The sequence below is a fragment of the Eucalyptus grandis genome, chromosome 11 (assembly GCF_016545825.1).
Source record: "Eucalyptus grandis isolate ANBG69807.140 chromosome 11, ASM1654582v1, whole genome shotgun sequence".
In the NCBI taxonomy this organism is placed as follows: Eukaryota; Viridiplantae; Streptophyta; class Magnoliopsida; order Myrtales; family Myrtaceae; genus Eucalyptus; species Eucalyptus grandis.
The window spans coordinates 10753538-10769175 of record NC_052622.1 but is presented as its reverse complement, the minus strand read 5'-3'; the positions used below and the strand labels follow the sequence as shown (position 1 = coordinate 10769175).

At 39.7% G+C, this 15638-nt stretch overlaps 1 protein-coding gene across 1 annotated transcript; it reads right to left on the bottom strand.

Moving 5' to 3' along the window:
- Positions 1 to 3013: 3013 nt before the first annotated feature.
- On the bottom strand, positions 3014 to 5147 carry LOC104424819 (scarecrow-like protein 32). The gene has a single exon (XM_010037318.3). The coding sequence runs from the start codon at positions 4856 to 4858 to the stop codon at positions 3533 to 3535; it is 1326 nt and encodes a 441-aa protein (XP_010035620.1). The 5' UTR covers positions 4859 to 5147; the 3' UTR covers positions 3014 to 3532.
- Positions 5148 to 15638: the final 10491 nt, after the last annotated feature.

Below are 15638 nucleotides of genomic sequence, written 5' to 3'. Positions count from 1 at the left end.
ATTCAAAATTCATCATCTTTAATCAATCCCTAGTTAGAAATTATTAAAATAAATGTCTTTCACATTGCTCATATGTGGATTTAATGTTATCCTTATGTGCATGCATCCACCCTAAATTTATAAATTGACTTTTGGGGGAACTCTCTAAAACGATGAGAGCTAAATTTTGCATCTTATCTATCTCAATCGGTATGTCACTCTACCCGTGAATTCTCATATATTCATTTGCCATTCTTCGCTGGACTTGTTTAGAGTGTTAAAATTTATTCTCCATCACCTTTCCATGCAATTTTTACAAGCCTAATGAATATGCACGAGTGCGTGTGTACATCTCCTCACGGCTTTACAACCCTTGATTTTATCTCATGCCCAGAGACGAGGCAAATTTCAAAAGTTTTTCAAATTGCGTATGGAGACACATCGACTATATTCATATGTTTCTTGAAGCCATATTTCTACTCAGCCATTTGTCAGGTCTTTCCTTTATCGCGTGTGCATCAATTTAAAATAACGTTAAATAGGGTATAGACAAGAGGAGGCAAGAAAAGAATCTTTACTCAAAACCTAATTAGGATTATTAAAAGAATCTCTTTCACACCGCTCATCTATGGATATAATGCAATCTTTGTGTGCATGCATCCACCTAAATTTATAAATTGTCTTTCAATGAAAACTCTCTAGATGATGAGACCTTAATTTCGCATCTTATCCATCCTAATCAATCAGTCAATCTATCTGTCAATTCTCATAATTTCATTTGCATTATTCTACCTAGCTTGTATAGGGTTTTAAAATTTATCCCACATCACTATCCCACACAATTCCTATGGGCCTCATAAATATGCATGAGCGCCACACGTCTCCTCACAGCTTCACAATCTTTAGTTCCATCTTGTGCGTAGATACAAGGCAAATCTCAAAAGTTTTACGGATTGTGTATGGACTTTCTAGAATTAAAAAGGACATCTAGTATATTCGTATGCTTCTTGAAGCCACATTGTTATGCTCATCTTAAAATCCTAGGACCATAGTTCTACTCGGTCATTCATCGGGTATTTCTTTTATCGGGTGTGGACTTTCTAGAATTAAAAAGGATATCTAGTATATTCGTATGCTTTTGAAGCCACATTGTTATGCTCATCTTAAAATCCTAGGACCATAGTTCTACTCGGTCATTCGTCGGGTATTTCTTTTATCGGGCGTGGATCAATTTAAAATAACGTTAACTAGGGTTTAAAAATGAGGAGGCAAGAAAAGGCCTTGGTCATACTTCATAAATAAAAAAAAAAAAAAAAACAAATTTGAGGGAATTAATGGAGGACATGTGTTGATGATGTGATGGGGGCATGCAAGTGGTAGGCAAGTCATGTGGTAGCCATGAATAAAGGGAAAGAGACTCCATCCTGCAAAATCGCATTCAAAAGCATGCAAAAATGGCCGTTCTTGTTTCAGCATCTTCACGTGAAACCCTAAAACCACATCCCAAATCTGTATTTGTAGAGATATTGCCCCCATTTTGCCGCAATGTGATCTGCTGACTCCCTTAACTTTTTAATTCGATTCCAACTTTTGGGGGAGAGAGAGAGAGAGTCGTGTACAAAACGGGCCTTATTGGTAAAGGGCCTAACTGGGCCTAGTTCAGCCCTTTTATTGCTAATGACTTCAACCTCAATTAAAGAGATTCAATGTAAGCTTTCCAAGAATCATCCTTGACAAGAGCAAACCATGAGATTTGTCTTTAGCAACTCTTCTCACAGCAGAAGATGGACGTCGATACTTAATAGTTCGATTCTTGTGTCTGTCGGTATGACCGATCTGCTCTTCGCTCCTCAATAACAACTCTTCTTGGCGGCAAGAGAGCTGATTCCGAACACGAATGGGGAGCAACTTTTGCACCTCGCTGAAGCATATGACCCCGTCAGATTATGTCGATCTTATGAGGGGCTTGCACAAGTTGTGCTATATTACTTTTAATGTAGTCTCACTATTGCATAATCACATTAGATAGTAGTAAGATCGCTTCCTTCTCACCTTCCATCTTGGAGGTATAACCTTTGGCTAAGTTCAAAAGCTTTTATAGAACACTCAAATATAGACAAATACAATAAAATCAACCCTGTGAAATTTAACGTTCCTGTTTAGCTGCATAGGATGCGAAGTGAATGCGACTGTTCTACACCCAAAGGTCGTGGTCCTCAATCCTGATCTGTATCGCCAGAAAACCATAGTAAGTTTGAACTGGAAAGCATTCACCGGGCAAAAGATGAAGTTCAATTTAAACGTTAACGTTCTGGGAAAATGATATAAGTTCATGTCTGTACCCTCCATGTGCCAAAGGTTCAAATCCTTACCCTGTCCAAATGATAAAGTTGTTTTCTGACTTCTGAAACTCGTTCAAAATCAAGAGGAAAAAGGAAGGGGGGAAAAAGAGAGGAAGATTCTCCATCTATTGCTGTCCGACGCAAGAATCCTGCCAAAACCTTGTTATCTCATACGTAAGATGGACGAGATTTAGTACGCCGCTATTTCCACACCTAATCTGTTAAAACACATAATTTATTGTGTTAAATGACCGAGTTACAACCCTTCACAAGATCTGATTCGATATTTATAATTAACATTACCCCCTTTCTCAATAAAAGTAAGCTCATCATCTCTATCTTTTAATACCATATTTATGACTTTTTCTTTTTCCTATCACCCCCTTAAGTGGAATTAATTTTACCTCAAATAGGCCCTCAATGGATAGCTGAACCTTTAACACCCACGTTTAATTTTTCTTTTTATTTGGTTGGGATATGGTGAAATGTATATAAGGGCATTTATATGCTCCATAAATAAGCGACACCTAAAAAACTTGACAAATAAGATTTCTTTCTTTTTTTCACTTTTGAGTTCTCTAGGACTGAATGGCTCTCAGTAATCTGTAATAGCAGGATCCCGATATGTATCCAAGATGTCGCGAAAGAGCAGTAAAGATTAATGAGAACATAGTAAACTTGCTTATGTCATGAGTGGGTAGCTAGAAAACATATTTGATAGAAATACTCTGCAAGGGGCCTTCACATCTAAAACGACGTTCCAAGAGATTTTGTCCATTGTACAGAGACAAAACAACACTCTCTCTCTCTCTCTCTCTCTCACGTGAATCACACTTTAAGGAGACCTCGAACACAGCGAGAGCGGCACGATATTATTCTCAAAACTCTGTTGCGGTTTTCCTTCTTCTGTCCGAACGCTCTTCCGTGCAGTCTTTTTCTTCTCGATAAATATGAATGCACGAAACGCCATTTTGTCTCTGCATGCGCCCTATGGACCACTGAGGAAAGAACAAAACAAACCACCTAATATGGCAATTTCAAGACGACGCTCGAGTTTCACATGAAACGAAATTCTTGTCCAGACCGACCCCAAGAGTTGTCTGGTCTCCGTTCCACTAACTGCTGCATCGGTTGATTCAGGCGCTTGCATGCAGTCCGACCGATCGGGGCGGGTCTCAGACAAGAAACGGCTCCGTATTGACTCCCCCCATTCAATTCACGTATCCGTTGCTGGGGACCCAAACCGTGGCGAAGACCGAGTTGTGCCCTTTCCACGTCAGCACCAACGTATCCTCTTCTCTCTTCATCCCCCATCCGCTGGCGTGCTCATCAAGCAAGGACTTGACCTCGCTCACGGTCTCTTCGCCAAAAGGCAGACTCAAGAACCCGGCATTCTTCATCCTTTGCACTAACTTGCTGCCCAACTCTAACCTCTCTATCCTTTGAAACCCTTCGAATCCGATGATGTTCTCGATCTTATGGCCGATGTCAGATTCGTACTCCAACCTCTGGCAACTGTCCTTGGGCAAGAAAGTCTCCAAGGCGTCGAACGGGATCCACAAATAATTGAAGCAAGTTGTGATTCTCGAGGCCAGACTCGGCTCACATAAATCAACATCCTCATCGACCAGAATCACTAGATTCGGGTCAAGCGCTTTTATGATGTCCAAGAAAATATCTCTCAAAGAGGCATCTCGAGAATCAACCCCGTTAGGCTCATCACACAGGTATCTTACCCAGTTTTGGCAATTGATGACCAAAGCCTCATCATCCGCAAGATTCAGATCTAACGAACTCAGCTGACTCAGGATTGACTCGAAATGAAAAGGATTATCCGATTCAGATGCATTGGGTGAGTCATCCAACACGATGAATTCGAACGGTACATCCCTAAACTTCGCGAAATTACCTAAACGAAGACCAATCTCCTCACTCGTTACATTAAGCAAGGGAGGGACCGGGGGCCTACAAGATGGCACTGTGATCTTCAGCGATGGAGGGCCTTCGGGTCTTTTAGCCAAGGCATCTATGAGCGTCGGCCATTGCATACAATGAGTGATGCTAAAATCTAAGATGTGAACCCTCGAATACCCTTGAATCGCCCTATAGATCGCACTGTTGGCTGCACAATAACCGAACCTATGCCAAGGGATGAGATCAACATACACCGCTAGCTCAGTCACGCTCATCAATCTCCTCTCAACAATCCCGTTGCCATTGAAATTGACAGCTGTCGGGCATAACCTAGACGCTCTAGAGATCAAGGCTTTCAAGAACCACGAAGTGAGTCTTTGATTAGGGTCACCTGTGGAAGAAGCGACGTTGTTGAGAACCCACATGACCTGTTGGGCCAAAGTGACGTCATTCCGCTCGAGGGCGCTCGCGCAGTGAAGCAGTAGCTTCTCTATACATGCCGCATCCAGGCTTCCGAGGCACCCTTTGAGTGCGCCGGAAAGCGAACTTTGCTGGGTGTTGAAGAGACTGAGGTTTTGCAGATAAATCGATGAGGTCGCGTTTCCCCGCAGTTCAGCTTTCATTATGAACTGAAATGAAGCTTTTTGGCTGAAAATATCATCAGGGTTTTGTTGCCGTAACGTGCATGGAAGTTTAGATGGCGAAGAGAAGGTGTGTAAAACAAGTTTCCATTTTCTTCCTGGTTGATGTGAGTTGATTTGTTTGACACGCGTCGTGTGGGTACTGGAGGAGTGGATTGAAGAGCTAGGGGATTATCTGGTTGCGATAGATGTTGAGTTGAGTGGGGTTCAGGTTTGGGGGGGATTGAAGAGCTAGGGTTTTATCTGGTTGTGAGAGATGTTGAGTTAAGTGGGGTTCGGGATTTGCCTACACTTGAGCCAGATATATATAGGAAGGCGAGAGAGAGAGAGCACCTTGTTGTGTAATTATATGTTAAGATACTAAGAACCATTTCATGTAAACTTGCTCAAGATCCCATTTAGCACCACAACATCATTCTCTGCCCAATTTTTGTCACCTCTAATATGCATATATATATATATATATATATTACTAATCTATTTGTTGCTTTCTTTGAACAATCATTCATGTGTCCCTGCATATATTTTCCAATGATTGAGGGATCCAATTAAAATAATTGTTAGGCGATATTATAGGAGTTGAGAAGTGGATTAGACATGGAACGATAGTCGAGAGATATTATGGGATATGATGGGCATTTTGCGTAGGGTCGTTGGGATTATAGGGAAGTAATAACAGCAATGTTTCATGTAATGGACATCACCACTGTTTGGTCAGTTTCATATTAAGCTAGTTCTGCATGACTTCTTTTGTTGAATAAAGCTCACAAAGTTTTGGATAAGGTCACACACGCCTTGTGGCAAAGTTCATGATGATTAATAAACTAACATATGGTCAATATGTATTTTCTTCCAACTCGACTCTACTCGATTTGATTGGTAGGTCTATACACAAGAACTACTCTCTCCCAACTATCTATATTAATCGCATGTTTATCAGCTTTTACACTAGATGCTCCTGGCAACGATGGAACCCTCCGAATACGTATTTATCGTCTTGCTTTGGCAGGTTGCTCATTATTTCTCTTCCGCTTACTTACATATTCTCAACAGCACCAGCTTCCTCTTGAAAGAGAGGTAAAGAATAGGTTAACTAAGCTGTCTCAGCCGGCCAAATTCTTGTCGAACTTGAGACCCTGAACTGCCCATCAAGACAAGGCAATCGTTAGTATTATAATTGTGGAATAAAATCATATAGATTCCACAGCATCGTGCTTTGCGATTGATGGTTACCCTCCAGTACCATCCTTCCACATATACCTGGTACGCATGTGGTTTCAAACTGGGTGCTTGCCCCATGTCCAGCCACCACGTACGACAAACTTGATCGACTTTTTGTCAAAAGGACTTGGAGTACGACGGATTTTATATATATTGTCACTCCCTGTATTCGTTAAAGGGACATGATGGTGGAAGAGTTTTGGACATATATACCATCTGCGATGTGCAATCCCTATCTTTTTTCAACTTTTGTTCATATGTGTAGCCTTGCCTTTTAGCTAGAGGTAGGAACCGTTGGATTGAGGTATTCTAAAGTTATCATTCTTTAAAGTCGGGTAAAGTTACCTCTTAAGATCTGAGCATGTTACGGTAAGTAAATTAAACAGTTAAAATTAGTCATGCTTTTTTTCCTATCTTTCCCCTTTCTTTCCTTTCTTTCCCTTTTTGCCCGTGGTTGCATCTGTTCACTATGCACAATGCCAACCCCTTAGTCACCGCACATGAAAGTAAGCCAAACTCAATTACCGGCCATGACTCCATCTCCACCGCCTCCAACACCCCGCACATCGCCGCTGCCGCCGCCGCCACCCCCATGGGCCTATCTGCAAGCAATCATTACTACAGTTCCCCCCGCCTCCCTCTCTTTGTCAGTATGGGTCGCGGGTGGTGCTAGGCTCGCAACACAAGATCCAATGTCAATCGAGGATGCGGGTTAACAACATGGGGTCCCTAACCCCTGAAACCTCCTTTGTCCTCATCAAGGATAGGGGATGGGAGACTGAGGCCTTGTGAACGTCGCTAACCTAGGTGAATGCCACGGCGACACCTAAATGAAATGAGTCTTTGTTTATTAAGAATAGTGAATTTTCTCGATTTAAGAGAGAAGTAGCATTGAATTTTATCAACAAGTGCTTTTGGAAGCAATTCTAAAGCATCCACATGAAGAAAATTTATCATTCTTAAATCGCTAGTTTTCTTATTTTATGCATAATTAATGTATTGAAAAATATTTTTAAAAAAAATATGTCAAATGTGTTTATCAACAAGTATCTTGAGAACACTTATTAATAAAATTTTGATATCATATCAACCCTCGTAAAAGCAGAGAGTTCAATACAACCTAATTTTCTAACCACCCAAAACTGTTGTCCCCTCAAAAAGAGCTTAAAAAAGGCTGAATTTGAGATCAACCAAGTCCAAACACACTCTCCCCAAGATAAAGCCTACAAAATGCTGACTCTCCCTCTCGCGCGCGCGCGTGCAGAGGACCACGTGCCCTTAAAGTCAAAATAATCCTTATTTACGTGTATCTGATCCATAATAAGGAGGTACGCTAAACGAGGTTTCAACGTAAAATTTTTAGGATGAAGGTTGTCGCATGCATTTTCCAAAGGCTGGCATCCCTTAGGCCACATCATCTTTTGGCTTGCTAAATACTAGATTTTTCAGAAATTAACATAAATTATTCTCGCGAGTTGAGGTCAGCGTGTGGATCCAAAAGCCGTTTTAAAGACTAATTCGATATATATATCTGCTGAAAAGTTTTCTATCTTTTTTTCTTCTTCTTTTTTTGGTCAGAAAAAAGATTTCTATCTTATTGTCGCACTTGTTATTAGTGTGTCATCTTCTGCATATATACATGTGTTGAGTATGCACGTCACGGAAGATGGTTAATGCTAGACCAAATTACAAGCATAATAAAATTAGTTGGTGAGGATATTAGCATTTATTTGGCATAAATGGTTCTGTTGTAGTTTTGATGCGTTGTGAAGTAATGTAACTTATATATTTGGTTATACATATTTAAAAACTACAAAATCCTAACACTATATGAGGCAGCTCCTTACAAGCTGAGCTGATATAAACTATAGCAGTTCTGAGAATGCTACATCAAGGAGGATTTCCGGCCATGTCTCGGCCACATTAAATCTCGACTTGGCAGGAGAAGAGGCCTAAAACTCAACCTAGGCTTCCAGCCTAGTGTTGATGGTGCCATCTCACCGCCGAAATCTAGGCGGCACCCCTGTAGATTTGAAGATCTGTAGGCCTTGCCTTGTTGATGCCAGCGCGCAGAGAGAGAGAGGTCGTTTTCGTCCTAGGTTTTGGGGTGGTAGCGGTGTCGTCTGGTGACTCTGTTCCATCCATACACCATACCCACTTCAACTTTTATACAACACTCTTAATTCTATTTCATAAAACATGAGGATTCCATACCATGTGGCACGTCAGTGATTTCTACTTAAAATTGATCAAATTAACGACATTAGTAAACCATCTAAAGATTTAGACTAAATTGGCATCCATACAATAAGTTTATGATTTTGTTTTTGGTAATTATCCCCATAATTATGTTCAACTTTATGCCGTATGTTAACAAACCCATCTTCCATAAATTATCTAGTACATAAACTCCTTTTTACTTACACCTTCACATGTACAACTTCAATAATGGCAAAAGTATTTTGACAGAGATACTTTCTGTAAGTAATGAGAATTATTGGTTTGTTTACCTAGACTTCTGAAAAGTTAAAAGTGGATTTCTTACTTTTCCTAAAATTTAAATCTTTATCCAAATTTCAAAAGAGGATCATGAAAAGTTGATATGTAAATCTACCTGTCGATAGGAAAAATCTATGTACATAGTAAGATTTGGAAAAATGAAAGCATGCTATACCTGTCCCACTTGGCATGCAAAACAGAAATAGAGCAAAAATGCTAAAAGAAGGCGCTTAAAGCTTTGATTTGAACCGTCGTCCAGGAAGCTAGGGTTTCGGCTCGTACCAACATCTTTGCGATGAATTATTCACTGTGACAAAGCTGCAGGTGGGGTGAGCCAACGCAAGACATGTCTCCATCACTCTATCAATGGCGAGCCAACGAGATCTTTCGTTTGGATGGCTCGTTCTTTCTGGTATAAAAGAAAGTTTTCAGTTGTTTTCCGTAAGCCAGCTTTGTCTACCTAAATCATTGAACAGATTTTGGCAGCAAACGTGCACCTCTTCAGGCGTCTTAAATGTAAAATAGTACGCGGAGTGACAAAAGGAGAAAAATAATATTTACAGGACATGAGTATTTGGCCACAGAAAAGTACAAAGAGTGCCATCTTCAGAGCCTATGTACTTACTGATATATTTTGCCAGGGTTCTTCTTCGGGATTCTAAATTCTCGAGATTGCAAAATTTCTCAAAAGTGCTCGTGGGTATCACTATTAATGTAAATGTGTAAACTGTAACATGAAAATCTTTTGAAACTCATTTGTGCTTACCATAAACTGAAAAGAATCCCCTCTACTGGTGAATGTCAAAATTTGAGTTGACAATGACAAATTTAGAAAATTTTGCTAATCTTAACTTAAGAGAGAGATGTATCGCATGAAATTTCAAAATTTACAATACATGTACGGTTGATGAAAATTGTTGCAGCCATCGCCGTTCCAATCTCATTTAAGAATTTAAGAAAAGGGCCAGACAATGCAATTTTCCCCCTCATTATTTTCTTCTCTTCCCATCACCAGAAAATTTACAATAAGTAAATCCGAGGTCCTTGAAATGCCAATTAATTTTACGAGTCCTAGTCAAAACTCAAGTGGATGACCCAAATGAAAAATTCTATATGGAAAATAGAAGATATATATATACATTGTCCATTTCTAGCCACTAATTAATTATTTCTTACTATTTAAAGAGCTTTACTAGTATAACAATTTTTGAATTACTTGAAAATAATAACTTGTTGTAAATTACAAAGTCTTAAAAGAATTGGCCCCATAATAATTTATATTTATTTGTTTTTTAATTTTTTATGATCCAAAACGGATCAATATCCTTGCAATTGATTAGAGACTATCATATAATCATTTCTCCCTAACTAAATATACATATGTACTCGAAAGTTAAAGAAGCAATTTACCTTAAGCGCAAAAGATTGTATTAGAGGACCATTGTTAGCAGAGTCCAACCACAAATCGATAGCAAGAATCACAAAATCCACAAAAAAACAAGAAAACGAAAGGGGGAGGGGAGAGAGAGAGAGAGAGACCCACATCGTTTGAAATCTTCTCTATTCGTTTCTGCTTCAAATGAAAAGGTCAGTCCTAATGCACAAATTCAGAACAATATACCACTCGAACAGGGAGAAAATGACAGCACCTTGAGACCAGGTCGGCGCATCTAGCCAACCCAGTTGAAGATGTCCCGAAGGATGAGCATAGTGATCTTCACCAGAAATCCCATCATCAGTCCCCTTTTGGACTAATGCCGAGCTCTGTAGTGATCTTCACTTTCTGGCAACCTTACTAAAAGGAATAAAACAATAGAAGAGGACCACGTACTCGTCTCGTGGACCGATGAAATATCCAGAGAATGTGACAAGGCTTGCGCGAGGAGGTGGTGGAATTACGCCCATCGGAGGAAAGATGAGTTTTGCAAGCTTCCATTGGGAGGATCGATGGTCATGCCTGATTGATTTGAGCAAGTCAATGGGTTTTAACTTGGCATGGTTGTATTTTTGTGCTTTTCTAGTGGACAAAGCAGATGAAAGAGACGATGAAGGGTCCAAATCAGTACTGGGGTGTTGGGATGCTTCTTGCACCTGTGCCCCCCTTTTTTTTTTGTTAATTTAGATCGGTCGTTCAGCATGGGGTAGTTGATTAGTTCGTTTGGATTGACTCGGGAGAGATTTTCGAGTCATATAAAACACAAAAATTAAACTAGTTATATTGAACTTTGAAGTGAAACCGGCTATTGAAGTTTTTGATCGGGGTATCTTGTTGAGATTTGCCCTTTATGCGTTAACAATCGGGAACAAGTGAGAAATGCGTACACATGCACACGGTAGAGAACTTAGCAGGGGCTTATTTGGGTCATCAACATTATTGACCCTCCCAATGATGTTATAATATAAGGTCATTTACTTGTTATAGAATGTTCGATTTGAGTCATAATTACTCCACACTACTCGTGACTCAAAAGTTCAAGATTTAATGAGCTCATTTTTTTGGCCTCACCAAAACACTAGCCACGAGGAAGTCTCTCCACACAAAAAATGTCGCAGCTATGTAATCGCAGCACGAGCCATTCAAAGGATCGAATCAAACTCGTGACTCTTGAAAGACAGACAAACCCTTTTGACCTAGCTTCACAGCATGAACAGAGAATTCGACAAACATGGCATGACGAAATGATGGGCCTGCCTCTGGATGAGTTCGGCTTTCAATGTGAGCCCATCAATCAGGCTCTTGTGCTGGGGAAAAGAGAATGTGGACTGGACAGGCTGAGAAAATGACTTCCTTTACAAGCCCAGGCCCAAATTTTGTTATTCGATTATGTTAACTAAGCAATCCGGACAGGAGAGTGCAAGCATTGCTTAATTATGGTTTAATCACTTAATCAGGCCTAATGTGAAGGCTCTGGGTGCAAAAATGGTAGTCCAATCAAGGTTGGCTCAATGGTTACGTTATGCTTACCCTCAAAATCCCAAGCAAGACAGTATAGCTTACTGGAAGGTCAAATAAAGCTCTGTAGAAATTACAGGCCATTTCTTTCGTAACTCGAGGTATGTGACCCTTCGATCCTACTAATCTCTGCTAGGGGTGTGCAAAATATCCGGGAACCGCCCGGACCACCCGGAACTAGACCGGAACCGCCCAAAGCGGCGGTTCTTGAGGGAATCTGGCCTGGTTCCGGTTGCCCAATTTATGGGAACCGGTGGGTACCGGTTCGGTTCCCGATTCCATGGGCGGATCCGCCCGCCCGCCCACCCGGACCGGACCGGAACCTTTTTAATATTAAAAAAATACTAAAAGAAACCCTAGATTTCATCTCACTCCTTTCGTCTCCGGCGCCTAATCCTATCACCATTTCGCTACGTTTACTTCTCCCGCCGTCCGCATCTCCACGTACTTAAATTTGGTTTTTCTTTCTTTGGCTTGCTTTGATGTCACGTAGTCGTTCTATATTGAAAACTAAAATTATTTTGCGTCAAGATCAATTTCATGGATCCACCGGGAACCTGGACTAGATCGACGGTCCAGTTCCCGGATGGATCCATGTAACAAATAGATGGATCCCGGCTCCAATTTTTCGGAACCGGTCCTTAGCGAGTGGTTCCCGGTTCTAGGTCAGGAACCGTCCGCCCGAACCATGCACACCCCTATAATCTGCAGGTGCAAAGTAAATACATGCATCGAGGAAAGGCTCCGCCAGTAAAGTGGCAGACATGCCAGTCGAGATTGTTTGAATTTTGTTGTCGATGACTTTCTCGGGCGTTCAACAAGCAATAACTCCTTCTAGACTGGAGCTTGTAATACTGATTTTGATCGTTTAGATAGGAAAATCCACTTGAGATTGATGTTACTGTCAAAACCCATGGTTGTCATTCGTTTTGAGGTAATTTTTTTTCTTAATCATTTTATGAATTTTTCTGATCATTTTCAGTTTTCACTTTCAATTAGGGTTACCTATGGGCTAAATCTTAATTATAAAATGGAAACTCAGAATAGTACTTCATGATTATGGACTCATCATCGAATGGCATGGAATATTGAAGGATCGCACGGAGACATGAATAAAGAAAAACATTAAAACTTGTTCCAAGTTCTAGATTCCTCCAACTAAGAATTTAAAACCTACCCGTCAAAACAGGTTCCTTATTTTTTTGAACTTAGAACCTACCATGTATACCTTAAAACCTGAAACTTATAGATTCCTATTAGTTCAATTCTTAGGTTCCAGGTTCAACCCTCAAATCATGCTCACCTCTAATAGTCATATTGATCACTTTCTCAAGGTCACGACGCATCAACACGCATCAAATAAATTACCCAATGTATATGCTAGTAAGTCATTTTCCCAATTTCAACTCGTTCATGCCATTGCACCACTTACAACAATTGAGGTGGTGACCGAGGACATGACGGGTCAACCGGATGGAACAAAGATGAAGGTCTTAGACGAGGGCTTGTCCTTAGAGTCACGCAATTGACTCTCTTTTATACTTTTTCCCAAGTGGCAATTTGAAAGCTTTTTGGTCGAGACGTATTGGAAGGTCCAAAGGTTGATGGAACACGCTTTATCTGGGGAAGAGCTTGTATACAGGGGATTATGTTAAAAAATGATAGTAGTGGTTAGAGCATAAAGCCCCCATATTTTTGGATTACTAAACTCTATATTTTTGCGTTTTTAAATCCTGAGGAAAATTCCCAAAAAAAAAAAAATTCTTAAGATTATTGTACAATGATCAACTTAGTCTTATACTTTTCTATATTTGTCAATATAGTCCTTTCAGCTAATTTCAAGCGGAAATTACTAAAGTGGACGCTTGATGTCCTATGTTGACAAAGTTGAGCTAACATAGACAATTTTTATAATTTTATATTTTTTTGGTAAATTTCATAAATTCTTTTATTTTCTTTTCTTTTTCAATGCGAAAGCTCACGGGCCCTCGCTACTATAGGCAACAACCCTCACCCAAATTGGCAAGGCCACAATACCCAAACCTGGCAAGGGCATCCTCACACTTGTCTATGTGCCAACGACCTCCACCAATCATTGCTAAGGTCATAGACTAGCGAGGGGACATAAGAAAAAAATAATAATAAATGAAAGAAAAAAATCTTTTTTTTGTAAAATATTGCAAAAATTATGTATAGTGTCGACCATGTCATATAGGATAGTTGGCATCTACGTCGTACTTTCTGGTCGAAATTACTATATTAGCAAATCATCAAAAGATTCAAGACTAAATTGCCCAAATTAAAAGATTTAAAACTAAATTAGTATTTGTATAATAAGTTGAAGATTTTTTTTTTAAAATCCCCACCCATCATGTATCGTTAAAATAAATAAATGTCACATAAGTCTACTACAAAATAATGGTGCATTTGTCTCGCGAAAAACTTAATGATACAAGAAAATGCTTTCCAATAAATCATTTTCAAGAAATACGATTAGTTTTCCTTTATTATGTGATATATGATTAAAAATGTTTTATGATGTTTGGATATTATTAGAAAATGATTACAACATCATGACTTTATTTTATTAAAAAAAAAGTTTGAAATTTTTTTATTTTTAAATTTTAATTTAAAAAAATCGATTTTTTACTTATTTTATTTTTCTTTGTTGATTTTTATTTTATTTTTAAAAATGGAATTTTAATTATTTTTAATATTCTCTTCTCTTTCCTTTTCTTTCTCTCCCTCCCTCCCTCTCTCCCTCCACTACTACCGGTTGACAATGGCCACAAGCAAGCTCCACCTCGCCAAGCCCACTCAGATTTGGCGAGTTGTGAGCTCGCTAACCTCGATAGAGCTTAGGCTTATTGGCCTTAGCCGAGCTTAGGCTCACCTGGATCTAGAGAATGATGATGATGATGAGAATAATTCCAAAAATTTTAAAATAATTAAATATTCAATTTTTTTAAAGAAATAATTTTCATAAGAATAAACTTTTCTTTAACCAGGAACCCTATTAGGAAAGCATTTTGGAGAACGTCTGGTTATTTCGGAGGGGAAATTATTTTCCTAAATTTAAGCTTTACTAGAAAAACATTTTCTTTTGTTGACTAGGTAGGAAAATTTTTTTTTTTTGTTGACTAGGAAAATATTTTTTCATTGACTCATTTTTCTAAATGAAGCAAATGCCGCAAAATGAGGAAAATTATTTTTTGTGAAACAGACACACCCTAAGATGCTGAAGCTATCCCTATTTCATCAATTTTTTTATAGCAAAACTTTGATAATCATCTTCACTTTGATGATCCACACCAGTACAAGTGTAAATACATATCGCCAAAATCTGAGGGGACATTAGGAGCAAATAATAGAAGCTTGATACCTTTCGTTCGGAGGGATCGCCAAGAGGGAGTGTAAATCCTAGCCGCTCTACATCACATGTGCATCAATTTGTTCGGAGCACATCAATTGACAATCGGCTTGGATACAAATTTGTTGGGAACATTATGACATAGTAAAAGCGGCATACATCTACATCTCAGCCTGTTAACATATTCTTTGGATACGCATTTATTTAAAAACTTAAACCAATGAGTTATGGGTTAAGTAAGATATATTACTATTCAACAACAAACCAATTCTTTGATATGGAATTTCTCCAACACATTCCGCACGTGCATTCTAAACCATATGAATATCTCTCTGGCTTCACCTGTGCATCATGCCCTGGCCCCTATGCTTCCTCTTAAAGCCTCGGGGCCCCAAAACACAACCCTCGAAAGCGACCAAACAGTGGAGATATCTCATACTCTCCTCCATCCTTCATCGCGAACCACGTGAATCTCCACGACCTCTCGAGCATTAAAACAGAAATCCCACCGCCCCCGACAACCGCCGTCTCGCCCACGTCTCGAACATCTGGGATGAAGGGGAGGTATCGTCCCTCACAGCATCGATGTCTAGCAAGAATTTTCTCGATAGAGATTGCAGCCACACAAAGGTTGGCCAAAAGAGGACCAGCCATGGGATGGGGAGTGCACGTTGGTGATCCAGAGGGGAAGAGACCTGGGAAGGGGGGAGCACGAGGCA